Source organism: Salvelinus namaycush, chromosome 21 (assembly GCF_016432855.1).
Source record: "Salvelinus namaycush isolate Seneca chromosome 21, SaNama_1.0, whole genome shotgun sequence".
Taxonomy (NCBI): Eukaryota; Metazoa; Chordata; class Actinopteri; order Salmoniformes; family Salmonidae; genus Salvelinus; species Salvelinus namaycush.
Window position 1 is genome coordinate 37,853,755 of NC_052327.1, and position 27,652 is coordinate 37,881,406.

A 27,652-nucleotide genomic window follows, 5' to 3' on the forward strand; every position below is an offset into this window, starting at 1 on the left:
AGCAGACATAATAATCCACCAAGACATAATAATCCACCAAAACAAGCAGACATAATAATCCACCAAGACATAATAATCCACCAAAACAAGCAGACATGATAATCCACCAAAATAAGCACGTGGAACACCACAGGACTGCATTTAATCATGTGCGCTTTTGATTGATTTGAATGCAAGGCAAAAAAAGAAGCCCAAAACTTCTGAAAGGAAAGGTTAATTTCATTAGGTTTATCAATGTGCAATCTGTAGCAAAGGATTAATAAATATTGTAATGCCATCAAAATATTCAAACAAATTAAGGCTAGTGTGCCAATAAAAAATTAAAAAACATTGGTCCTGGCTGAGAAGCCACACATCTCCAGATAGCACCACCTTACTACTACTGGAGCTAAAGAAATGACAAAATCCAAGGACAGAAACAAATGCAATATTACTACACATTTGTGGGACTTTATAAGCATTGGAAATGAATACACTACTATACTATTATAATAGTAATATTATATTCCAGTGGTGTTTACTGCTTTGATATACTCACTGATATATATATATATATATATATATATATATATATATATATATATATATATATATATATATATGCTACGCTTTAACTCCATAGTGCACTTGGCTGAACTCTCTATGGGGCTAGAAAATTACAAAACATCAATTTTAGTTACCAATACACGAAATTAAGTATTTCAACTCCACCATAGACATCCACAGCTACAGTAAATCAAATGCTATGTTGTTAGGATAGTTGAAGTCTCGTCCACCAGCCAGTTATGAGAGTTGAAGTCTCGTCCACCAGCCAGTTAGGAGAGTTGAAGTCTCGTCCACCAGCCAGTTAGGAGAGCTGCTATATGCTAAAGGCCCAGTCATCAAGTGAGTTTAACACCACTGCCTGTAAGTCCACCAACCAAAGGACATGAAGGTGTGAGAGAGAGAGAGGTTCCTTGACGTGCCACGTCTACTCCATGTCCGAGGCATCATTGTCTGAGAGGATATCGCTCCCTTTTACCCTGTTGTACAGGATGTTTCTGGATCTGTCCCCATCCCCGTCAGACGCACTGCAGGAGCAGAGGTTTCCGGAGAACAGGGCCTCCATCTCCTCCAGCCTGCGGCCCTGGGTCTCTGGCAGACAGCCCAGCACAAACAGCAGCCCCAGCACAGTCAGGCCTGAGTAGAGGAAGAACGCACCTGGAGGGAGGAGGAGGGAGATGGAGACACCAGTTAGCTTGAAGGAGAAGAGAAGAGGTTGAAACATTTGTGTAGTGAACTATGCATGTCCAACCCCTAATCCAGTTCAGTCAGGCAGTCATTCAAATCATCAGTCAGTTTATCAGTCAGGCAGACAGTAGGTTCTCAGTTATAGCTTTTTAACACCCATCACAACTAGACAGTATCTATGTAGATGAGCAGCACCATAGTAGGTGAGGTACTCAGCGACGTGGAGGAAGGTGAGTGACACCAGGACGTTACAGATCCAGTTGACTCCGGCTGAACAGGCGTTCCCAGTGCTCCTGGCCCACAGAGGGTAAATCTCACTGTTCACTGTCCACGGCATGGGCCCCATACCTACAGCACAGACACACAGACAGGCACGGATAGAGATGAGGACACAGACAGAAAAGAGTTATAGACCATGAGATATATATTTAAAAAAACTGTAAGCAATATATACTGTACTATGAAGAACACTTCAAACTGGTATGAAACACTCCAGGCGGGAAAATATACAACTTTTTGACCTTTGTTTGTGTTTGTGTGTGTGTGTGTGTGTGTGTGTGTGTGTGTGTGTGTGTGTGTGTGTGTGTGTGTGTGTGTGTGTGTGTGTGTGTGTGTGTGTGTGTGTCAGGGGGGGAGGGAGGGAGGGAGGGAGAAAGGGTGTTGTTCTCACCTGGAGCAAAGAAAGCCAGGTAGAGGATGAGCCCAAGCAGCACTATCCAGGAGTAGGAAGTGGGGCAGTAGTTATAGGCCCAGAGAGACCCATCACTGACCTGGCTCAGATTGGAACACCTGTACAGAGCCAAAACACATCAGATAATGTGGCTAAACAGAACTCAGATACAGCAGAAATAAAGCCATCTCCGGCTTCAGAGACAGACAGACAGACTGACAGACATGCAAGAAGTAACAGAGTCACACACACAAACACACACACACAAATCCCTAACCTGCCCCAGGCGGCTTCATCGGTCGATGTTTGGTTGACAGGTATGCAGGAAGAGTCGTATACAGTGGAACCGTTCTCACGGTAACAGAACCCACAGCCAGGATCCAACATGCAGGGCTCACAGGATCTGGGGACAGTTAACAGTGTGACACCCTTCTCTCTATCGTGGTGGGGACAGGAAAAAAAATCTCAATCCTTATACAGTATTAGGTAATACAAGTCATACCCAGTCTCACCCATATAGTGTGCAGGAGGTGGAGTTGAGAGAGGTGTCAGTGGGGTGGAGAGTGACTGCAGGGGAGTGCTGGGCTGATAACAGGAACCCTATAGCCAAGACCGTCAGACTCAAAGCAGTACCTAGAAGACAGAGAAATTAAGAAGTCTTCTGATTTAATGCAAAGCACATTTCTTCGTTTTAGGTTAAAATCTAGGCGGTATACCGTACGCCGGGGTATTCGGAAATTTCCACGGGATGGTTTTTCAATACCGTCAATACAGTTGAAACTATTTCTTTAAAAAATGTTAATACATTTGAATATTTGTAGCTACTTTTTAAGTAAATACCAGCAGTCAACTTGTGAAATACGTTAGGCGATAAAGCAAATTGCGTTCTTCATTCCACCTGTCATTTTGAAGCTTACCGGTAGTCCCCACTCACATTTACAAGCACACAATGATTCAATTTTATTTGTCACGTTTCGTAAACAACAGGTGTGGACTAACAGTGAAATGCTTACTTACAGGCCCTTCCCAACAATGCAGAGATAAAGAAATAATAGAAAAGTAAAACACGTAATAAAAATAATAATAGATACACAATGAGTAATGATAACTCGATGTGCAGGGTATGAGGTAATTGACGTAGATATGTACATATAACTAGGAATTTTTGTAAGTCAGTCACTGCAGCATGCGCCAGGTGATCTAGTTACAGTATGGATTTCACAACTAAATGTTTGCCAGCTAGATATCTTATAACTGTTAAGTTAACTGTTTAAAATATGCTAAATGCTCTGCAGTTGTGCATTTGGTTTGCTAACTTAATAGCTAGTTATCTAGCTAGCTAAGTGGTTAGCTTCTTGCAAAATCAAGGTATGACAATCTGGATATTTAAATTTGTATTTATTTAACTCGGCAAGTCAGATAAGAACAAATTCTTATTTACAATGACGGCCTAAAACAGATCAATTTCAGTTCCAGGCTGACCTGGTGTCAAAATTTGCTGGCATTCTAAACAAGCCTGGCTGGGACTGACACCATTAGCACTTGGATGCCAAACCCTAACGGCGCTGGGCCAATTGTGCACCCCCTTAGGAACTCCCAATCACAGCCGGTTGTGATACAGCCTAGAATTGAACCAGGGTCTGTAGTGACGCCTCTAGCACTGAGATGCAGTGCCTTAGATCACTGCGCCACTCAGGAGCCCAAGCTTATTAAGAACCATATCTAACTGCCTCTTGGGATAAAATGTGAATATCCACACACACATACACACACCTATTAAGCTTCCCAGCGTAAGCTTCCTGCGTCCGACTCTTTCCACAAGCCACACCCCCACCAGGGTGAACAGGAAGTTGGTGGCGGCGGTGGCGGAAGCCAACCAGATGGCCTGCTTGTCGTCCCTCACCCCCGCCATCTGTAGGATGGTGGCGCTGTAGTACCTGATAGGGACAACAGAAGGAGAAGGCATGAACACGGAGGATAAGCAGACCATAGGAGGCTGCTGAGGGGAGGACGGCTCATAATAATGGTCGGAACGGAGCAAATGGAATGGCATCAAACACCTGGAAACCATGCGTTTGATGTATTTGATACCATTCTACTTCAGCCATTACCAAGAGCCCATCCTCCCCAATTAAGGTGTCACCAACCTCCTGTGAAGCATACAGTAGGGAAGAGACTGACTGGCAGGTAGACAGGACGATGAGACCACTTTAGACTAATGAGATGTGGCCATAGATAAACACAATGATTTCTGATGAAGGAAAACACCTACATGACAGTGTTGATCCCAGAGAGCTGTTGGAACATCTGCAGGCCGCAGCCTACGGTCAGGGCTCTGCGTGTGGGAGGGCGAGTCAGCATACGCCACAATACTAGGCCACCTGGTGGACAGAGGGAAATTTGGTAACACTTTTATGAACATTTAAAAACAGTTGCATGCATTATACATTTTAGGGTCTATAGCACCAAATGTTTTAGTTTCCAACAGAATGCATTATAGGATTAATTAACCTGCTAAATTGGAGAAAGGCCCAATTGGTGAGACCTATTTGAGAAATCTGTGTGTTCTATGGCTGCATTTACACAGGCAGCTAAATTCTGATCTTTATCCACTAATTGGTATTTTGACCTGATGTGATTGGTCAAAAGACCAATTAGTGGAAAAAAGACCAGAATTGGGCTGCCTGTGTAAATGCAGCCTAAGTTATGTGCATAAAACTGATGTGAAATGCTTCAAGAATAAAATTAACTGAAACAACAAAGGCTACGTTTACACAGGCAGCCAAATTCTGATATTTTTTTCCACTAATCAAATTAGATCTTTTCACATCAGATATTTTTCAGAGCTGATCTGAAATACCAATCAGTGAAACAAAGATCAGAATCGGGCTGCCTATGTAAAGGCAGCCAAAGAAAAACAAAGAGTTGCCTCTGAACCTAGAACACAGATTGAGAGGCTTAGGCTCTCACTCTTTTGACCAATCAGATCAGCACTGAAAAAGATCTGATGTGATTGGTCAAAAGAATAAATTGTGGAAAAAAGATTTACAACTGGGCTGCCTGTGTAAATGCAACCTTAGGAACAAATCAACATTTACTGAGGGGAGGGTCTGGTCCAACTCAAGGTGTCATTATGAAAACTGCACCCCCCTCCCCAAAGTTCAAACATTTTTCACATGACCCTCCCCTTATACTGTAAAATAAAGTGAACACCCTCACTCCTCAAACTTCTCTTCCTTATATATATATATACACACATACAGTACCAGTCAAAAGTTTGGACACACCCACTCATTACAAGGTTTTTATTTATTTTTACTATTTTCTACCTTGTAGAATAATAGTGAAGACATCAAAACTATTAAATAACACGTATGGAGTCATGTAGTAACCAAAGAAGTGTTAAATAAATCAAAATATATTTTATATTTGAGACTCTTTAAAGTAGCCACCCTTTGCCTTGATGACAGCTTTGCACTCTTGGTATTCTCTCAACCAGCTTCATGAGGTAGTCACCTGGAATCCATTTCAATGAACAGGTTTGCCTTGCTAAAAGTTCATTTGTGGAATTTCTTTTCTTCTTAATGCGTTTGAGCCAATCAGTTGTGTTGTGACATGATAGGGGTGGTATACAGAAAATAGCCGTATTTGGTAAAAGACCAAGTCCATATTATGGCAAGAACAGCTCAAATAAGTAAAGAAAAATGACAGTCCATCATTACTTTAAAACACGAAGGTCAGTCAATCCGGAGGTCAGTCAATTTCAAGTACTTTGAAAGTTTCTTCAAGTGCAGTCGCAAAAACCATCAAGCGCTATGATGAAACTTGATCTCATGAGGACCGCCACATGAAAGGAAGACCGAGAGGTACCTCTGCTGCATAGGATAAGTTCATTAGAGTTACCAGACTCAAAAAATGGCAATTAACTGCACATCAGATTGCAGCCCAAATAAATGCTTCAGAGTTCAAGTAACAGACACATCTCAACATCAACTGTTCAAAGGAGACTGCATGAATCAGGCCTTCATGGTCGAATTGCTGCAAAGAAACCATTACTAAAGAACACCAATAAGAAGAAGATACTTACTTGGGCCAAGAAACACGAGCAATTTAGAATTCAAGGCACACTTAACCAGCATGGCTACCACAGCATTCTGAAGCGATGTGCCAACCCATCTGGTTTTCTCTTAGTGGGACTATCATTTGTTTTTCAACAGGAAAATGACCTAAAACACACCTCCGGTCTATGTAATGGCTATTTGACTAAGAAGGAGAGTGATGGAGTGCTGCATCAGATGACCTGGCCTCCACAATCACCCGACCTCAACCCAATTGAGATGGTTTGGGATGAGTTGGACTGAAGAGTGAAGGAAAAGCAGCTAACAAGAGCTCAGCATATGTGGGAACTCCTTCAAGACATTTGGAAAAGCATTCCAGATGAAGCTGGTTGAGAGAATGCCAAGCGTGTGCAAAGCTGTCATCAAGGCAAAGGTTGACTACATGGAAGAATCTCAAAAAGAAAATATATTTTGATTTGATTAACACTTTTGTGGTTACTACATGATTTCATATGTGTTATTTCATAGTTTGGATGTCTTCACTATTATTCTACAATGTAGGAAATTGTAAAAATAAAGAAAAACCCTTGAATGAGTAGGTGTGTCCAAACATTTGACTGGTACTGTGCGTCTAGGGCTGGTCATGGTCGCTGTTTCAGATCATCTGGATGTGCCACGGCTAGTGTGTGTGTCTGTGTCTGAAATTCATGCGTAAACGTATGTGTGTGTGTGTGCACTTCTATGTGTCACCTGCATCCTTCTCCTCATCCTCGATGTTGGTCCTCATGCTGTCATACTCCTTTTCAATGTTCTGACCCCCACGGATCCTGCTGAGCACCTGCCTGGCCTGCTGGGTAAGGCCCTTCTGAAGGAGCCAACGGGGACTCTCTGGCAGAAAAAGGAAACCAGAGAACTGGAGCACCGCAGGGACAATGGACAGACCCAACATGTACCTACAGACAGACAAACAGAGAGACAGATAGGGAGTGAGAGAGACACACACACGGGGGGGGGTAAAAGTTCCACAGAGCTGTTTTAAATTTCTGATGGTTTACTTTTGGAAATTAACATTTTAATTTCACACAAGAACAGGCTCCAATCATAGCCTAGCACCTAAACTTACACCAGTGTTTTATCCCAGACTGATTCACATTCAAAAATAGTTTAGTTGACAAGGACAGTCAAAGACATAACAGGAATTCTGGATGAGGTCAAGTTGTTTCTCACACATTTAAAATCCACACCAATTTTCTTCTTCTCTCTACCCACTGCCTCTTCTCTCTACCCACTGCCTCTTCTCTCTACCCACTGCCTCTTCTCTCTACCCACTGCCTCTTCTCTCTACCCACTGCCAAATTCTTCCTCCAGTTTCTAAATATGGCACATTTGAGAAATGGACAAATGAAAACCAAGCCAAAATACACACCAAGATGTTCAACCAAAACCATGATGGAACAGCCTAAACTTGTATATAGCCAAGTTTTTGTTAGTCATTATGTATCTATTATTACTTATGTATCTATTAGTACTTTCTCTCTGCATTGTTGAGAAGGGCCTGTAAGTAAGCATTTCACTGTTGACCTGTTGTTTACGAAGAATATGACGAAAAACATTTTATTTGAGGCTTCTGTCTCTCATCGTTGTGTGCTTGTAAACAAACAACATGTGACTGGGGACTACCAATAAGCTTCATAATGAAAAGTAATGTGACAGGTGAAATGAAGAACGCGATCTGCTTTATCTCCTAACGTATTGCACAAGTTGACTGCAGGTATGTTTAACCTGCTGGTTTTGTTTGAACATCTTGGTGTGTATTCTGGCTGGACTTTTACATTTCTCAACAATGTATATTTTCATCATTACACTCAAAATATTAAGAGCTGATGTATCATTACAGAGTCTCCAGTAATGGTCAGAAAACACCATGGAAGTTGCATCATGTTTATACACAAATCTGGTGATATTAGACAGCATCCCTAGCCACGTCCTCAGAGCATGCGCAGACCAGCTGGTTGGAGTCTTTACGGACATATTCAACCTCTTCCTATCCCAGTCTTCTGTCCCCACTTGCTTCAATATGTCCACCATTGTTCCTGTACCCAAAATAGCAAAGGTAACTGAACTAAATGACTGAACTAAATGACTTCTGTCATCATGAAGTGCTTTGAGAGGCTAGTTAAGGATCATATCACCTCTACCTTACCTGACACCCTAGCCTAGACCCTCTTCAATTTTCTTAACGCCCCACTAGATACACAGACAATGCCATCGGAATACTTATGTAAGAATGCTGTTCATTGACTATAGCTTAGCCTTCAACACCTTAGTACCCTCCAAGCTCATCATTAAGCTCGGGGCGCTGGGTCTGAACCCCGCCCTGTGCAACTGGGTCCTGGACTTTCTGGTGGGCCGCCCCCAGGTGGTGAAGGTAGGAAACAACATCTCCGCTTCGCTGATCCTCAACATAGGGGCCCCACAAGGGTGCGTACTCAGCCCCCTTCTGTACTCCCTGCTCACCCATGACTGCGTGGCCACGCACGCCTCCAACTCAATCATCAAGTTTGCAGATGACACAATAGTAGTAAGCCTTATTACCAACAATGATGAGACAGCCTACAGGGAGGCCCTGGTGGAGTGGTGCCAGGAAAATAACCTCTCCCTCAACGTCAACAAAACAAAGGAGCTGATCGTGGACTTCAGGAAAGAGCAGAGGGAGCACGCCCCTATCCACATCGACGGGACCGCAGTGGAGAAGGTGAAAAGCTTCAAGTTCCTCGGCGTACACATCACTGACAATCTGAAATGGTCCACCCACACAGACAGTGTGGTGAAGAAGGCGCAACAGCACCTCTTCAACCTCAGGCTGAAGAAATTCCGCTTGGCCCCTAAGACCCTCACAAACTTTTACAGATGCACAATTGAGAGCATCCTGTCGGGCTGTATCACCGCCTGGTATGGCAACTGCACCACCCGCAACCGCAGGGCTCTCCAGAGGGTGGTGCGGTCTGCCCAATGCATCACTGGGGCACATAGCCTGACCTCCAGGACACCTACAGCACCCGATGTCACAGGAAGAACAAAAAGATCATCAAGGACATCAACCACCCAAGCCACGGCCTGTTCACCCCACTATCATCCAGAAGGCGAGGTCAGGACAGGTGCATAAAAGCTGGGAGCGAGAGACTGAAAAACAGCTTCTATCTCAAGCCCATCAGACTGTTAAATAGCCATCAGTAGCCAGCTATCACCCGTTTACTCAACCCTGCACCTTAGGGCTGCTGCCCTATATACATAGACATGGAATCACTGGCCACTTTAATAATGTTTTACATACTCATTTAATATGTATATACTGTATTCTATCCTACTGTATTTTAGTTTATGCCACACCAACATTGCTCATCCTAATATTTATATATTTCTTAATTCCATTCTTTTACTTTTTAGATTTGTGTGTATTGATGTTAATTGTTAGATAATACTGCACTGTTGGAGCTAGGAACACAAGCATTTCGCAACACCCGCAATAACATTTGCTAAATATGTGCATGTGACCAATAAAATGTGAATTTTGATATTAGAACCATCTTCCGTTCTTCCACACATGCAAGGAGAAGTGTCGAAACGGAAGCTGAAGTCCCTGGAGTGACTGGGGTGTTAAAATACTCATCGCTCCTTGGGCTGAAAGCGGAGTAGTTGCCGTGCCTAAGAAATTACATTATGGTCTGTTTCTATTCCATTCACTGTAGATAGATGGTAGTGGATTGTTATGTCCATATTGTGGTTGCTATGTGATATGGATGCAAAACAAAAGATTATGCAGTGTTTTTTTCTTCAGGCATGTAGCAGAGATACCTCAAAGCAGCTTCCAAAGCTAACTAAACCAAAAATATAACTGAACCGAGAACTGTAGGCTATTGTAACTGAAGCGTCCCGTTCTAGGATTACCAGCTACTGAGTAGCCATGGCAATATAGAATAGAATAGGGCCTATCACTGATAAGACTTACCTCCAGCCGTTGTGGTGCAGGTAAGTAAAGGCCCCGTCCACAACACTGGCAATAAACTGTCCGGCTGTGATGAAGAGGGTGTAAATGGTGACCAGCTGACCCCTCAGGTGTGGTGGGGAGACCTCCGCAAGGTAAACAGGAACCGTCATGGAGGCAATCCCTAAAAGGGGGGGGGGGTCTTTATATGTGTTTTTAGTCTGTGTTTATGGCAAGGAAATTATTCACAATTCATTTCACTTTTTGGATGAGTTTACTTAAAGTGTATCTGCACTACCTGCCCTTAGTAAACTTTACAAAGACAAAGGTGTTTGTAAAGACTTCCAAACAAATCCTATATGCCTGGCTTGGGAAAATAACCACATACATGTAAAACTGGTCAGTCAGTCATGGCTCTCAATTTGGTTATTGTTAGGCTACTTGTCCAGTAAATGTTTGAACTAAATAAACAAACCTTACCTATTCCCAAGCCAACTGTAATCCTTCCAACAAGAAGAACCTCCTTGTTTGGAGCAGCACCTAACACAACTCCTCCAGCAGTAAAAATGAAGCTGGCCATTAGTATGCAGATCCTGCGCCCGTAGAGCCCATTCAGAGTCCCGCCAGCCAGGGCAGAGAGCGCCGCTGCACCCACAGTACTGGAGACCAACAACTCCTGCCATAGAGTGGTCAAATGCATTTCTTTTTTCAGGAGAAGCATAGCCCCAGAGACCACCCCGGTGTCATAGCCAAAAAGGAAGCCACCCAGGGCAGAAAAAAACGCCAAGACGTACACGAATACCGGTGTGACATCCTGGTCGGTGGCCAGCTCCGGTTCGCCGGCGGCAGAGGTGACGGTAACGCCAGGGTTATTGGTGCTCGATTCAGACCGCGCTCTGATGAGACTCCGCCGCTCTCTGTCGTCTGTCACTTTCTTCCTCATGACGCCCATAGGGTTGCTCATACCACGCAGATTCTATTCATTGTCGTTTCTGTCGAGGGTCATAAAGAGAAACAGCTTCACAAACGTTCAACCTGGGCAGAGAAAAATAGATACCTGAGCAGGCTGGCTATACAGGTAACTCCGTTTCGATTACCATTCACTCAGGTCATTTACGCATGAAATGGAGGGGAGGGGATAGCCTACAGCAGTCCATTTTGGTTGGTCACTGAGTGAAGGGTATGTATGACGCTAGAATAAAATCAGCTCTGATTACGCACATGAAAAGTCAAACATGTTTATAATAGCGTTATAATATTCCAATCCATATTCCCCATTTCTAACCCGGAATGTATTGCTATGTAGGCCTAACAACTTGAGCATTTTCCCCAACCACAACATCTTATATAGGGAAATAAGAAATAGGTCTGTAGGCTACTGTTTTCTTATTTCCCCAAAACATGAAATATAGAATAGCGGACCCTTACGGGTAAGGGAGGTGAACGGATGGGAGACTGAGTGCAGGATGTATATTATACTAAATGGATGACGAATATACAAAATAAAACTATATGTACAAATCCCAAAATGGAAATTAACTCACAAACAAGTATTAGCTGAATCAACTTTTCAAGATAGGCCTAGTTAAACAGCTAAACATATGCCTACGCGGCACAGCCAGTAGCATGATGTCCAATAGACCCACAGAACTTAAAGCAGACTGCTTTTTATATACATGGCAATCCATCTACCCCAATGACGTCTCATTGATCAATAATAGTGCGCAGGGATATCTATGTGTGTGCACCTCTGGACAGGGAAGCCCTTTGACAAAGCGCGAGAACAGAATCTTTGTTAGAGCAAATTCTCACAAAGTCAAAATGGGCTAAATCGTAAAAATCCATGACAACAAAACATTCGATTTTTGGTCTTTTACGAATATACATTGTAGAAATAGGCGGTGTTTATGACTTTATGGCTGTGGTGACTAGTTACGAGATCGAGGAACTAGTTACGACCCTTGTGTCTGGTCGTGTGCCGTAAAGTGATTCGTTGAATGGCGCATTACGCATTGACTCATAGAACAATTGGAACGCCCAGACAGTGATTTCCACCAGTTACCACAGTCACAAAGTCAAAATTGTCTATAACGTAAAAATCCTGGAATTGCTATTGTGGTTGCATTTTGCTCTTAATTTAATGTTAGGCATAACGTTAGTAGTGTGGTTAGGTTTAACATCACATTGTAAGACGATAAACTGTAGAAATAGCCGACTTTGTGGCTGTGGTAACTAGTGACGACCGCACAGACTGGCCTAGCTCCGCTTCCAGTCCTATCCTAGTCGCTTATCTATCAGTGAATATGCAAAGAACTGTAAATGCTCAGTTGAAAGTTTGAAACTCATCACACGCCTTCTGGAGTTTTTCCCAGAAGGAAGTAGGCTACAGCTGCGCTTTCAGAATAACACAACAACCAGTTTATAAAAAAATATTACCTTTACGGATGATAATCTTTGAAGCAAGTTTTCTGGACTGTGGCCAAACAGCTGACTCTGCTGCTGTCTGCTCAAGGCTATGCTACCAAACGGGTAGTTTTACTGAAGTCACATGATTCATCTGACGATTGGCGAGGGAAGCAGTCACGCCTGGCTCTAGCCTACATGGGGGACGTCATTGAATTCCTAAGTCAAAACAACCTCCACAGCCTACATTAAAAAAGAGGATCTTGTCGAATGGAATTTGAGAAATACTAGTACGACAACTTCTAAGTTTGGGTCAGCTGCCGTATTATGCTATGCGTTCAGTTACATTGTTAGTGTGTCTTCAATGGCTGCAAGTGACGTATCAGTGCAAAGTTGTTGCTTTTCATGCAGTCCACTGTCACTTTTGGAGGATTGTAACTATAGATACATGCATTTAAAGTCTTCATTTATCGAACAACATATCCAATACCATGGTTAACAAGGAGGAACTGGAAGAAAGATTGAAAAAACTATTAGTGAGACTGAAAAACCAACAGGAGGGGAAGCAGTTGAGTACCCTGGTTCAGATCATCCAAGACCTTCTTTTCCTGGCGCACACTGATGACTGTGGTAATAAACCATACATTATAGTTATTTACTTGAATATTTCATACTATTTTCCATCATGTATACCAATTTATAATTTCCTACTGATTGTGCATTTGTGTTTAATCTCTCTATCCAGTGTACTTACTGTAGGACAGATGTTTATATGTACAAAGTGTCAATTTCAGACTTCTGTTATTCTCATCTAAGCCAAGCAATTGTTGAAGTTGCACCCAGTTAAAATATAAATGAGCTCATTATTGAACTGAAAGAACATGTCATTACCTCTTCTGCTCTCTCCTCGCTCTCCCCTCTCCCTCTCCTCTGTTTCTCCTCTCTGTCTTTCCTGTCCCTCTCCTCTGTCTCTCCTGTCCCTGTCTTCTGTCTCTCCTGTCCCTTTCCTCCTCTCCTCTGTCTCTCCTCCACTTTCTCTCCTCTCCCCTGTCTCTCTTATCTCTCCCCTGTCTCTCTTATCTCTCCCCTGTCTCTCCCCTATCTCTCTTATCTCTCCTCTCCCGTGTCTCTCCTCTCCTCTGTCTCCCCTCTCATGTCTCTCCTCTCCTCTGTCTCTCCTCCCCTGTCTCTCCTTTCTCTCTCCTCTCCCTTGTCTCTCCTCTCCCCTGTCAATCCCCTCTCCTCTGTCTCTCCTCTAATCTTTCTTGTCAGCAGCAGAATTATTTGAGGATAAAGATGTCCATGGGCCTCTTATGTTGGTGTTGTCAACTTACAGCAACAGCAGAGGGGTGCAACAGGTAACCCATTATCACAACTCACTGATCATCAGCCAGCTGAGCGCTATTGTCTTTACACACATAATACAGTTGTACTGTAGTACTAATCAAACAGAAGGCCTGGATAGGAGTGTGACTAAACACCTGCTTGGGTCACATGACCTCATCTGTCAGGGTCACACTTTACATTCAAGCTCTAGTGTGTGATATTCTAACGACTTGTTGTTACGCTGTACTTAAACTGTACTTGACTAGACTTACAGGAATATGTACACTGTCTTGTAAAGTGTTACCAGTCATTTTATTTATACAGTATACCGTTTATTTATAAGATATCTATTTTCCCTGCAGGTGGGATGGTCGTTGCTGTGTCGACTGATGGAGATATGTCCTTCCACCTTGGACTCACTGGTCAGGCCCCTGGGAGCAGGGATAGACTGGGAGGTACTTGGAGTGCATCAGTAAGTAGTGGAAGACCCCCTTACAGTGCTTTCGGAAAGTATTCAGACCCATTGACTTTTTACACATTTTGTTACGTTCCAGCCTTATTCTAAAATGGATTAAATAAAACATTTTCCCCATCCATCTACACACAATACCCCATAATGACAAAGAATTTTTATTTTTTTTATTTTAATTTTAGCAAATGTATTAAAAATAAAAAACAGAAATACCTTATTTACATAAGTATTCAGACCCTTTGCTATGAGATTCAAAATTGAGCTCAGGTGCATCCTGTTTCCATTGATCATCCTTGAGATGTGTCTACAACTTGATTGGAGTCCACCTGTGGTAAATTCAATGACATAATTTAGAAAGGCACACACCTGTCTATATAAGGTCCCACAGTTGACAGTGCATGTCAGAGCAAAGACCAAGCCTTGAGGTCGAAGGAAGTCTGTACAGCTCCGAGACAGGATTGTGTTGAGGCAAAGATCTGGGGAAGGGTACCAAAAAATGTCTCCATCATTCTTAAATGGAAGAAGTTTAGAACCACCAAGACTCTTCCTAGTGCTGGCCACCCGGCCAAACTGAGCAATCGGGGGAGAAGGGCGTTGGTCAGGGAGGTGGCCAAGAACCCAATGGTTACTCTGACAGAGCTCCAGAGTTCCTCTGTGGAGATGGGAGAACCTTCCAGAAGGACAACCATCTCTGCAGCATTCCACCAATCAGGCCTTTATGGCAGAGTGGCCAGACGGAAGCCACTACTCAGTAAAAGGCACATGACAGCCCGCTTGGAGTTTGCCAAAAGGCACCTAAAGACTCTCAGACCATGAGAAACAAGATTTTCTGGTTTGATGAAACCAAGATTGAACTGGCCTGAATGCCAAGCGTCACGTCTGGAGGAAACCTGGCACCATCCCTACTGTGAAGCATAGTGGTGGCAGCATTATGCTGTGGTGATGTTTTTCAGCGGCAGGGACTGGGAGACTAGTCAGAATCAAGGGAAAGAACGGAGCAAAGTTCATAGAGATCCTTCATAGAGATCCCTTACCACAGGTGGACTCCAAACCTGCTCCAGAGCGCTCAGGACCTCAGACAGGGGCGAATGTTCACCTTCCAACAGGACAATGACCCTAAGCACACAGCCAAGACAACGCAGGAGTGGCTTCGGGACAAGTCTCTGAATGTCCTTGAGTGGCCCAGCTAGAGTCCGGACTTGAACCTGATTGAACATCTCCGGAGAGAACTGAAAATAGCTGTACAGCAACGCTCACCCATTCCAACCTGATAGAGCTTGAGTGGATCTGCAGAGAAGAATGGGAGAAGCTCCTCAAATACAGGTGTGCCAAGTTTGTAGCTTCCTACCCAAGAAGACTCAAGGCTGTAATCGCTGCCAAGGATGCTTCAACAAGGTATATAGTAAAGGGTCTGAATACTTATGTAAATGTGATATTTCCATTTTTTGTCTTTAATACATTTGCAAAAATATAAAAATAAAAAAAACAAATGTGCATTGTCATTATGGGGTATTGTGTGTAGATTGATGAGAGGGAAAAAATTATTTAATCAATTTTAGAATAAAGCTGTAATGTAACAAAATGTGGAAAAAGTCAAGGGGTCTGAATACTTTCCGAACGCACTGTATGTCCTTGCAGTATGTGTTCATCCAGCTAACTCAGGATATTGAGGGTATTTGTGGGTGGGAGGAGTTGTGTAACGGCTTTCCTCCTCCTCTTCATCCGAAGAGGAGGAGCAGGGATTGAACCAAAATGCAGCGTTGTGTGATGACATATTATTTATTTAAACAGGACACAAAAAACGAACTATACTTGATTAACTACAAAACAACAAACGACGTAGACGCACCTGAACATAAGAACTTACGTATAACGAAGAACGCATGAAAACAGGAACAGACTACATAAACCGAACAAACGAACAAACAAAACCGAAACAGTCCCATGTGGCGTAACATAACACAGACACAGGAGACAACCACCCACAACAAACAATGTGAAAACACCTACCTTAATATGACTCTCAATCAGAGGAAATGAAAACCACCTGCCTCTAATTGAGAGCCATATCAGGTCACCCTTTAAACCAACATAGAAACAGAAAACATAGACTGCCCACCCAAACTCACGTCCTGACCAACTAACACATACAAAAACTAACAGAAAACAGGTCAGGAACGTGACAAGTTGTCCTTGTTGTTACGTTCTGTCTGTACAGGAACCACAAGGAAGGAAGTCCAAAGCCACACAGGGAATTGAAAGGGCACAAATGCAAAATAAACCTATTGTTAAGACACTGTTCAGTGCTGTTGGTGCAAAAACTGAATAGAAAATTGTGTGTGTGCACGTGCATACTATTTGTGTGTTTGTGTGCACATGTGTGATTTTATATGTGCTCACCCCACTATGTTTTACCCTGTGTATGATTTCCAGGCAGATCCTTAAGGTGTTGTCCCAGCACAGTGGAGACTGCAGAGTGATGATGGTTGGGCTCAGGGCACTGGCTCTGCTCCTCAGATCAGGTACAATAAAGCATATTTTGAAAAGGACAGGAGAAGAACTACCTCTTGCAGGTTTAATGCAGCAATTATTTATTTGACCACTGGGTCTTAGTCAACTCTTTTTATATGCTATTATATAAATATGTAATATATCTTTCTCCTATCTGGAGGTCATTCTACAACAGTTTCACCCACCTCCCATGACTCAAGATAACAACGGGCCATAGACTTCTGGGAGCAGAGTCACTCAACTAGAAATATGTTATGGTAGTTGTTAAAAAGTCACTAGATCAGTCTAGTACACACGAATGATTCCTAACAAAAAGAACATTAAGATACCAGCATGCAGTGCCAGGTTAACCTCAGAATGAGCCGTCGGCAGGTACATACAGTAGCTCTTTGCAGTATACTAAGTTAAAGTACGAGGCATTCAATTGTTTGACTATGGAGATTGCATGGTTGTCTGCTCGATTTTATACATCTGTCAGCAATGGGTGTGGCTGAATTAGCCAAATCTACTAATTTGAAGGGGTTGTCCACCTACTTTTGACCATGTAGTGTATCTGTGTAAACATAGCCCTACAGCAAAACTACAGACACTGCGACAAGAGTGTACCTTCATAAAATATCTGCACATACAATATGTGACAGTACTACATTTTCAGAGACTACTTTTGGCTAGTGAGCGCTTCTTTCAGAACTGCTGGCTAAAAATTATACAAAACTACCAGAGAATCTCTTTAAGGCATTATTGTTAGAAATTCAAGGACTGTAAACATGGCATATACACTTGACCGCCATATCATACCAAGTCATATCACTTGTTGCTTGTAGTGGAGTACAGTAAACAGACAAACATGACAGTGTATCACTTGTTTTTGCACTTTGTGTCTGTAAGGAGGGGACGTTCCGATCGTGCTAGGAATGGCAGCCCCCCCCCCCCCGCCCATTACAGGCACAAACTGCAAAAACAAGTGGTATATTATACTATCAGACAATGTTTAAATTGTCCATGTCTTGTACCTGTACTCCACTACCAGCCCTCAGGCCAATAGTGTCCTCTCTATTTATCTGTCATCAAGATACTCAATTCATCATATTGTCTAACTCGGCGTATCTCATCTCAAAGTCGCTCTGTCTGTCGATTTCCGCCCTCAGTCAATTCCTTTCAGTTATTGACAGATCATGTAATAGATATGACATCATACCCATGGTTGCCAAGGAGCCCTTAGAATACAGCAAATTGAATTAGGTCACGTGGTCCCCCCTCCCCACCACTCCAACCCTCTCTTTAGTCAAAGGGACAGTACAGTATCAGTATTAAGTGAAGGTTAAGCGAGACAGAAATGTGCACACACAGCACAGGGGTTTCCAGGACTGTCCTTGAGGGGGAGGTATTTACAAGGTAGGAAGTAAACCTAGGTGCTTTCAGTTCCTCTATGGGCAAAAGGTCAACGTGTCCTTAACCAGCGAAGCAATGCATCGAAAAGGCTATGATCCTGTGTAAATAAATCTATATTTTGATACACAACATTATAGAAGCCTTTTGACAAGACATTAATAAGGCTCATACATGCTTATAACAAGTGATAAAACATTAGCACTGCGGGGTCAGATTCAATTCAAGTGTCACCAGATGTTTTTTTCTCTGTGTCTAGATGTGATCGTGTTGTTGATTCGGGATGAGGAAGAGGATGTGTTTAGTTTGATCGTTGAGGGGATGAAGACTTTCCCCTCCAGTGAGGAGGTTCAGATTCAGGGCTGCCGTGGTCTCCAGCTGCTACTGGACAGAGGTGAGATATACACTGAGTCTACAAAACATTAGGAACACCTTCCCAAAATTGAGTTGCACCCCCTCTTTTGCCCTCAGAACAGCCTCAATTCGTCAGGGCATGGACTCTACAAGGTGTCAAAAGTGTTCCACAGGGATGCTGGACCATGTTGACTCCAATGCTTCCCGCATTTGTGTCAAGTTGGCTGGATGTCCTTTGGGTGGTGGACCATTCTTGATAGACACAGGAAACTGTTGATTGTGAAAACCCAGAAGCGTTGTAGTTCTTGACACAAACCGGTGTGCCTGGTACCTACTACCATACCCCGTTCAAAGGCACTTCAATATTTTGTCTTGCCCATTCACCCTCTGAAGTGCACACACACACAATCCATGTCTCAATTGTCTTGAGGCTTAACAATCCTTGTTTAACCTGTCTTCTCCTCTTCATCTACACTAATTAAAGTGGATTTAACAAGTGACATCAATAAGGGATCATAGTTTTCACCTGGATTCACCTGGTCAGTCTATGTCATGGAAAGAGCAGGTGTTCTTAATGTATTGTTCACTCAGTGGAGATACCTAGTCACCAGTGTAGATAACTAGTCACCAGTGTAGATACCTAGTCACCAGTGTAGATACCTAGTCACCAGTGTAGATACCTAGTCACCAGTGTAGATACCTAGTCACCAGTGTAGATAACTAGTCACCAGTGTAGATACCTAGTCACCAGTGGCGATACTTTGTCACCAGTGGAGATACCTAGTCACCAGTGGAGATACCTAGTCACCAGTGGAGATACCTAGTTACCAGTGTAGATACCTAGTCACCAGTGGAGATAACCTAGTCACCAGTGGAGATACCTAGTCATCAGTGGAGATACCTAGTCATCAGTGGAGATACCTAGTCATCAGTGGAGATACCTAGTCATCAGTGGAGATACCTAGTCATCAGTGGAGATACCTAGTCACCAGTGGAGATACCTAGTCACCAGTGGAGATACCTAGTCACCAGTGGAGATACCTAGTCACCAGTGGAGATACCTAGTCACCAGTGGAGATACCTAGTCACCAGTGGAGATACTTCGTCACCAGTGTAGATACCTAGTCACCAGTGGAGATACCTAGTCACCAGTGGAGATGCCTAGTCACCAGTGGAGATACTTCGTCACCAGTGTAGATACCTAGTCACCAGTGTACATACCTAGGCTGCACTGCAAATTGGGGATTTTGCCTTGCTATCAAAATCTACAAAGAAGTACTTTGGGGATTTTTTTATGTGTCCTGGGATTTTTCAGGCATATTCTTTCATACTCTGACTGATGTTGTGTGCATCTCTGTGTTGGCAGTGTCTGATGATGACCTGGTAGAGTTTCTGGAGAACCAGGACCACAGTGTTGTTCTAGGTGCTCTGCACCGTTTTCACGACAGTGAAGACCTGTTTCTGCAGGCCATGAAGGTACTCCTTCCCCTAGCAGGTCCTGGTAAGTCCCCAATGAAGAAGAATACATAACCTGTCTGTTTACCCCCCCCCCCACTCCTCTCTGCTGCTTTTTCTCTTTCCTATCTTGTTTTTCTCACATTCCTTTCTAGGACAGTATCTTCAGGGGCCAAATTAATTATTTGTAATTTATATTCTGGCTGCTAGGCCCACTGAAAACAATTAATTAGATTTGAGCCTTTTCTGGTATATTTTCTCAGTAAATATATAGTTATGGGCTTGTCTCACTCCTCACAATGATTATCTTCATTTGAGTTGATCCAATGTCAAGCCTGTTTTCTGTGTGGTATGGGGAGTCACCGTGTTGTTGATGTTGTTCTCTGACGTCTGTACCTCGTGTATCATGCCACTTCTTTTCCAGATTGTATTCTTTTTGTGTTTTCTTTTCTGTATGGTTGCACAATTCTGGCAACTTTCTCAAAATTCAAAGGTTTGCCAGACATCCTAGTTGGAAGATGGAATCAGGAGGTAATAAGTAAGCAATCCGGGAATCCTCCAGGCTCCAACCTGGATTTCTGGAAAATCTGGGACTTTTGAGAAAGTTACCAGAATTTGGCAACCCTACTTGTCTGTTTCATTTGCTGCTGACATTGAGTTTCCCTTTGGGGATCAATGAAGTATTAATCTATCTATCATTCAATCAATCGCAGCCAGTAACGTGGAGATCCTGATGTCGGGGGGAGAGAGGTGTTACAGTGTGGTGGCTGGAGCCATGGAGTCGTTCCCAGAGGTTGAGGCACTGCAGGAGGTCGGCTGCTGTCTGTTCAGGAAGTTTACATCAGGTCAGTTCCAGGGTCAAAGGGTCAGAGGTCATGAGCAGGATGATTTAAAGCCAAAATACTTTATTTGTTTTTCAGCCACACGACAGCCCTGCAACTTGCTGTAAAGTTGAGCGATGAGCCTGGGGAAACACCCCGGACACACCCCTCACCAATAGTTCAATTTTTCTCTTTCAGAAAGATATTGTAGTATTCTGGTGCTGAATGGGGTGCATAGGGTCACTGTAAGAGCCTGTTTGACTTACCCTGAGAACGCCACTCTACAAGCTGCTGCGCTCTCCTGTCTGGCTGCCCTCAGTGAGTACACACACACACACACACACACACACAGTTTGTTGACTACACCACGGTTTTAGGCCTACAGGAACAACAAGTCAGCCTAAAGGGAGGAGGTAAGTGAACTGGCATTGTGTTGTCATGACAACAAACTGTCCCTCAATGTCAGCAAAACAAAGGAGTTAATTGTTGACTTCAGGAAGCATAGGAGGGAATATGCCCCGATCCACATTAACGGGACAGCAGTAAAAAGAGACACAAGTTCTAAGTTGTCAAGAGGTAGCAACATCTATTCCCTAAGGCACCTGAAGAAATTCAGCATGCCGTCCCGGATCCTCTCCAAATACTACCGCTGCACCATCGAGAGCATCCTGCCGGTTGTACCACGGCCTGGTATGGGAATTGCTCCATCCACGACCACAAGGCCCTCCAGGGGGTGGTGAAGACGGCACAGTACATCACTGGGACCGTGCTCCCACCCATTTAGGACATCTCCTCAGAACGGTGCCTGAGGAAGACCCACAGCATCATCAAGGACCCCACACAGTCCAGTCACAAGCTGTTCTCTCCCTTACCGTCGTTCAGACGGTATCGGAGCATGAGGTCTGATATCAACAGTCTCAGAGACAGTTTCTATCTACAAGCCATCAGACGGCTGAACACTTAAACTGGCCTGACCACCTGCTCTGATTCTCCATAACTTAACACACACACAGACACACACACACACACACACACACATATATACATTCATGCTACACACACATCACAACTGTTGCTACCAGACTCTTATTATACTGCTCAGTTTATACACTAGCCCCCCCCCCCCCCCCCCCTTCCTCAAAGCACAAGTAAATATTGGACTATAAATTGTGCATTGTATTAAACTTAAAATATTTCATATATTCTACTGAGCCATTTACTTTATGTTCATATTCTTCTTATTTTTTATTTTACTTTTTCTCCCCAATTTCGTGGTATCCAATTGGTAGTTACAGTCTTGTCCCATCGCTGCAACTCCCGTACGGACTCGGGAGAGGCGAAGGTCGAGAACTATGCGTCCTCTGAAACATGACCCTGCCAAGCCGCACTGCTTCTTGACACACTGCTCGTTTAACCCGGGAAGCTAGCCGCACCAATGTGTCGGAGGAAACACCTTCCAACTGGCTACCATGTCAGCGTGCATTGCGCCCTGCTCACCACAGGAGTCGCTAGAGCGCGATGGGACAAGGACATCCCGGCCGGACAAACCCTCCCCTAACCCAGACAACGCTGGGCCTCAGCCCGGGATCGAACCCAGATCTGTAGTGACGGCTCACTGCAGTGTCTTAGACCGCTGCTCCACTCGGGAGGCCATATTCTTAGATTTTATTACCTCTTATTGTTGTAAGCATTTCGTTGGACGGTGTATACCACACGTAGATACGGCTAATGAAACTTGAAACACACACACATTTCTTCACACCTGGCTCACCACTGTTGTTTCCTGTTTCTCATCCACTCAGCTCAAACCATAGTGAAGAGCAAAGCTGTGGTGAATGAAGGGATGGAGGAGGGAGAGGCAGAGGAGAACAGAGGGAAGGAGGAGGCGGTGGATGATGTGGGGTTGTGCTGGATGGAGGCCTGCTGCAGAGCTCTGGAAGTCCATGCTGCCGATTCCACAGTGCAGGTAAGTACTCAGCACTTTATATCACACATCATCTATTAGCTAGTCTTATATTGACATTTTAGTCACTGTCCTACTCTTCCCTCTTTCTGTCTGTCCTCATCTCTCTCTTTCTGTTTCTAACCATCTCCCCCCTAGGAAGCTGCATGTTGGGCCATACACAGCCTGCTATTGCATGGCAGCGAGTCATGGCACCATTCCACAGAAGAGCAAGACGGAAGGTAGTCCGTTAGCATGAGCTTTCCTCATGGTATTGTCATTGACCATTCGCTTTAGCTTCAGCGTTTACAATCTTGCTGGTATTGTGATTGACAGTGATGGTGTGCTCCCCAGGACACCAGTCCACAGACAGATCATGGCTGCCATGCTGCTCCACTCCTCCTCCCCTGGGGTGTTCCAGGCTGCTGCCAGCGCCATGGGAACGCTCATCACCTACAATAGTGAGTCAGACTCCTAGCTCCTGTTACTACCCATCAACTGTCTGAGGTGACATCCAGTCAGGTCAGGCTTCAGCCTCTGCTTCGTACTGCAGAAGATTTAACAGCTTGTTTGTGTGTGTGTGTGTGTGTGTGTGTGTGTGTGTGTGTGTGTGTGTGTGTGTGTGTGTGTGTGTGTGTGTGTGTGTGTGTGTGTGTGTGTGTGTGTGTGTGTGTGTGTGTGTGTGTGTGTGTGTGTGTGTGTGTGTGTGTGTGTTTGCAGGTAAAATGCGATCTCTGTTGTTGTCCAACGGCCTCCATGTGAACGTGGTGGAGATGATGAAGAGACATCTGTCCTCTCCAGAGGTCTCCGCAGGTGGATGTAAACTGCTCCACCTGCTCTTCAAGGGAAGGTAGGAATCATTTCAACTGACATCAACTGACATGATTTCAACTGACATCAACTGACATGATTTCAACTGACATCAACTGACATGATTTCAACTGACATCAACTGACATGATTTCAACTGACATCAACTGACATGATTTCAACTGACATCAACTGACATGATTTCAACTGACATCAACTGACATGATTTCAACTGACATTAATGTATTCCAGTTGCGGTCTTAGTCTAATTACATCAGTCAACTTCTGAAGAGGTTCCTACTTGCAGAGCATGTTTCTCTTGTGGAACAGGTCTGTCTTACAAAACAGATTTGATCGCAATGAGAATATTCAGTATAAATACAGGTTAACAGTATGTTCCAAACTTGTTAGTTTGGGGTATCAGTACTCCGGGTTGACAATCACTGCTCTAGTTCGAAGGTATGTAATGACTAACATAAAAAGAGGAACTGATGATGCACTGCCCAATTTCGAAATTGCACCCTGTGCATTCTACTATTACAACTTTCAAGAGTAAGCTTGACTGAGTTCCTTAAAAATTATTATTGTTTTTATTTGGGGGGAGGACCAGTGGTCCACACAGTTTGGGAACCACTGGTCTAGGGTACCACTGATGTCCATTGCCTCTCTCTGTAGGACGGCCAGTCTGGATGAACTGAACATGGCCATGGGCCAGATCCTTAGGACCATGAAGGTCCATAACTTCATACCTGAGGTCCAGCTGGAAGCTTTGAGGGCCAGCCTGGCCTTCCTCTGTCCTGGTAGGAGACGCACATAGACAGTCAACACTTATGGTGTACAAGTGTTCAAGTATTTACATGTGTTTTTAAAAGTATTTAGGTATGTGTACGTGTTCACAAGTGTTGAAGCATTTTCGAGTGTGCATACGTGTGCATACGTGTATCAAGCTCCAGCCATAGTGCCCAAAGCAAGACTGCTAGAGAGTACTTTTGTCTTAGTCAGCTGTATTTAGCTAATGAAATCTGAATGTATTTTCGGTCATCTTTTGTGTGTTTGAGCAGATAGAAGTTTGCGGGTGTCTGATCACGGTGTGTCTGTGGCTGATCCAGACACAGTGGACGTGTCTCTGAGGGTGCAGAAGAACCAGAGTGTGGTGGAGGGGGCCCACACAGTCTACCTAGAGACACTCAACAGGGTAATCATATCACCCCATGCAATTCATTCCCTGCTCAAATCACAAAGCATCTCAGTAGGAGTATTGATCAAGGATCAGGTCCACCCTGTCCCTGTAATCTTATCAATTGTGATCTAAAAGGCACATCCTAAAACTGTTACTAGATCAGCACTCCTAATCTGAGACAATTTAGGAATACAATCCCATGTCCCTAGAATTCACAGTTATCCTTGTTAATAATAGACTCAGCTTAAAATCTATACCTTTTTGTTGTTTCTGAGGTAGTTTATTAGCAGTGCAGCCATCCAGGAGTGTGGCCTGCGTGTTCTGTCTGCCCTGGCTGACTGCTCTGGTGCTGTAGACCTGCTCTGTCAACAGGGGGCGATAGACACTGTGCTGCACACACTACAGATGTTCCCTCGGGAACGAGGTGAGAGAGTAGTTAAACTGCTTGCTAAATCTGGCACGTTTACAGAAATGGGGATCAATGTGCATTGTCCCTGTCAAGTAACGTGAATAAAGACAAGTAAAGCAGAGACATAAAGGCTCTGTCCCTGACTCCCTTCCTGCCTCTTCAATAGAACTACACTGACTCCCTTCCTGCCTCTTCAATAGAAATACACTGACTCCCTTCCTGCCTCTTCAATAGAACTACACTGACTCCCTTCCTGCCTCTTCAATAGAACTACACTGACTCCCTTCCTGCCTCTTCAATAGAACTACACTGACTCCCTTCCTGCCTCTTCAATAGAAATACACTGACTCCCTTCCTGCCTCTTCAATATAAATACACTGACTCCCTTCCTGCCTCTTCAATAGAACTACACTGACTCCCTTCCTGCCTCTTCAATAGAACTACACTGACTCCCTTCCTGCCTCTTCAATAGAACTACACTGACTCCCTTCCTGCCTCTTCAATAGAACTACACTGACTCCCTTCCTGCCTCTTCAATAGAAATACACTGACTGCCTTCCTGCCTCTTCAATAGAAATACACTGACTCCCTTCCTGCCTCTTCAATAGAACTACACTGACTCCCTTCCTGCCTCTTCAATAGAACTACACTGACTCCCTTCCTGTCTCTTCAATAGAAATACACTGACTCCCTCCCTGCCTCTTCAATAGAAATACACTGACTCCCTTCCTGCCTCTTCAATAGAAATACACTGACTCCCTTCCTGCCTCTTCAATAGAACTACACTGACTCCCTTCCTGCCTCTTCAATAGAACTACACTGACTCCCTTCCTGCCTCTTCAATAGAAATACACTGACTCCCTTCCTGCCTCTTCAATAGAAATACACTGACTCCCTTCCTGCCTCTTCAATAGAAATACACTGACTCCCTTCCTGCCTCTTCAATAGAAATACACTACTGGGGTCTAAACCTCCTCTACTGCCTTGTGTCTAAGAAGAAGCTGTCCAGAATGATAGTTCCCGTCCTGGCGTCTGTTCTCGTTACCAGTCTCCTGCAGTACAGAGAGGACACAGAGATGCTGTTAAAGGTGAGTAATCCTCTATGGTCCTCAAAGCCATATTAGTCTAGAAGATTTCCAGTTATTTAAATTAATGACACACATTTTTTTTTACTAAATAGGGGTTCCAGGTGGCCCTCCGAATGCTGGACGCCTGCTCAGGGGCAGCAGGGGAGCTGCAGAGGGAAGGCTTTGACAGAGAGATCTTCCTCCAGCTCAAAGAAGGACCACCTGACCGGTGCAGCTACCCGGTAAGCGTGTGTGTTTCTGTGTGTCTGTTCTCATACTCTGTAATCCTTTGTCTTCTTCCTTCCTTACCCATCTCATAACTTCCCCTTCTCCCCCCATTATCCCCCACCTCTCTCTCTCATCTTTGTCTCTCTCTCTATCTTCCTCTAGCTCTCCCAGCTGCGTAAGGCTGCATGCCTGGCCCTGTCCAAGATGTGTGGCGATGCAGAGCTGAAGTACAGTATGCTGGAGAAGGCCTGTAAGGACGGGGATGTGCTCATGGCTGAGTGTCTCATCCAGCTAGGAGCCGACATCAACAAGAAGACCAAGACCGAGTCGCTCATATACCAGGTCAGCAATGATCTCTATGGGGATCTGATGAAATATGATCTGTGTGTGTGTGTACGTCTGTATGTGTATGTGTGTATGTACAGTTGAAGTTGGAAGTTTACATACACCTTAGCCAAATACATTTAAACTCAGTTTTTCACAATTCCTGACATTTAATCTGAGTAAACAGATTGTCTTAGGTCAATTAGGATCACCACTTTATTTTAAGAATGTGAAATGTCAGAATAATAGTAGAGAGAATGATTTATTTCAGCTTTTCTTTCATCACATTCCCAATGGGTCAGAAGTTTACATACACTCAATTAGTATTTGGTAGCATTGCCTTTAAATTGTTTAACTTGGGTCAAACGTTTCAGGTAGCCTTCCACAAGCTTCTCACAATAAGTTTGGGGAATTTTGGCCCATTCCTCCTGACAGAGCTGGTGTAACTGAGTCAGGTTTGTAGGCCTCCTTGCTCGCACACACTTTTTCAGTTCTGCCCACACATTTTCTATGGGATTGAGGTCAGGGCTTTGTGATGGCCACTCCAATACCTTGACTTTGTTGTTCTTAAGCCATTTTACCACAACTTTGGAAGTATACTTGGGGTCATTGTCCATTTGGAAGACCCATTTGCGAACAAGCTTTAACTTCCTGACTGATGTCTTGAGATGTTGCTTCAATATATCCACATAATTTTCCTTTCTCATGCCATGTATTTTGTGAAGTGCACCAGGCCCTCCTGCAGCAAAGCACCCACACAACATGATGCTACCACCCCCGTGCTTCACGGTTGGGATGGTGTTCTTCGGCTTGCAAGCCACCCCCTTTTTCCTCCAAACATAACGATTGTCATTATGGCCAAACAGTTCTATTTTTGTTTCATCAGACCAGAGGACATTTCTTCAAAAAGTATGATCTTTGTCCCCATGTGCAGTTGCAAACCGTAGTCTGGCTTTTTTATGGCGGTTTTGGAGCAGCGGCTTCTTCCTTGCTGAGCGGCCTTTCAGGTTATGTCAATA

At 43.9% G+C, this 27,652-nt stretch overlaps 2 protein-coding genes across 3 annotated transcripts in view; one reads left to right on the forward strand and one right to left on the reverse strand.

The window, feature by feature from the left end:
* Positions 1-76: 76 nt before the first annotated feature.
* Positions 77-12,501, reverse strand: LOC120066353 (proton myo-inositol cotransporter-like). Of its 2 annotated transcripts, none has more exons than XM_039017668.1 (11): positions 12,380-12,501; positions 10,424-10,935; positions 9,968-10,127; positions 6,709-6,911; positions 4,173-4,281; positions 3,674-3,837; positions 2,413-2,533; positions 2,178-2,303; positions 1,901-2,019; positions 1,426-1,578; positions 77-1,200 (listed from the first exon to the last, which is right to left on the reverse strand). In XM_039017668.1, the coding sequence occupies exons 2-11, from the start codon at positions 10,905-10,907 to the stop codon at positions 971-973; spliced, it is 1,869 nt and encodes a 622-aa protein (XP_038873596.1). In that variant the 5' UTR covers positions 10,908-10,935; positions 12,380-12,501; the 3' UTR covers positions 77-970. The 2 variants fall into 2 exon arrangements, with proteins under 2 accessions (XP_038873596.1, XP_038873597.1); XM_039017669.1 differs by having other exon boundaries at positions 10,424-10,978; positions 12,380-12,492.
* A 336-nt stretch (positions 12,502-12,837) lies between these two features.
* The window catches only part of lrrk2 (leucine-rich repeat kinase 2), a 96,662-nt gene continuing 81,847 nt past the window's right edge, over positions 12,838-27,652 (forward strand). Inside the window, 18 exon segments of the mRNA XM_039016936.1 lie at positions 12,838-12,976; positions 13,622-13,704; positions 14,035-14,144; positions 16,578-16,666; positions 18,304-18,438; positions 19,765-19,899; positions 20,567-20,698; positions 20,873-20,992; positions 22,477-22,640; positions 22,776-22,858; positions 22,971-23,077; positions 23,337-23,466; positions 24,101-24,225; positions 24,487-24,620; positions 24,885-25,029; positions 25,963-26,102; positions 26,195-26,323; positions 26,472-26,651. Of these exon segments, the coding sequence (XP_038872864.1) occupies positions 12,838-12,976; positions 13,622-13,704; positions 14,035-14,144; positions 16,578-16,666; positions 18,304-18,438; positions 19,765-19,899; positions 20,567-20,698; positions 20,873-20,992; positions 22,477-22,640; positions 22,776-22,858; positions 22,971-23,077; positions 23,337-23,466; positions 24,101-24,225; positions 24,487-24,620; positions 24,885-25,029; positions 25,963-26,102; positions 26,195-26,323; positions 26,472-26,651 (2,280 nt within the window).

Excerpts from the sequence above, each read along its gene's own strand:
- LOC120066353 (XM_039017668.1), bottom strand. The coding sequence starts at position 10,907 with ATGAGCAACCCTATGGGCGTCATGAGGAAGAAAGTGACAGACGACAGA. Across the intron at positions 6,912-9,967 it reads CTGCACCACAACGGCTGGAG|GTACATGTTGGGTCTGTCCA; the intron begins GTAAGTCTTATC and ends GTCTGTCTGTAG. Across the intron at positions 2,020-2,177 it reads GATGAAGCCGCCTGGGGCAG|GTGTTCCAATCTGAGCCAGG; the intron begins GTTAGGGATTTG and ends GGCTCTGTACAG.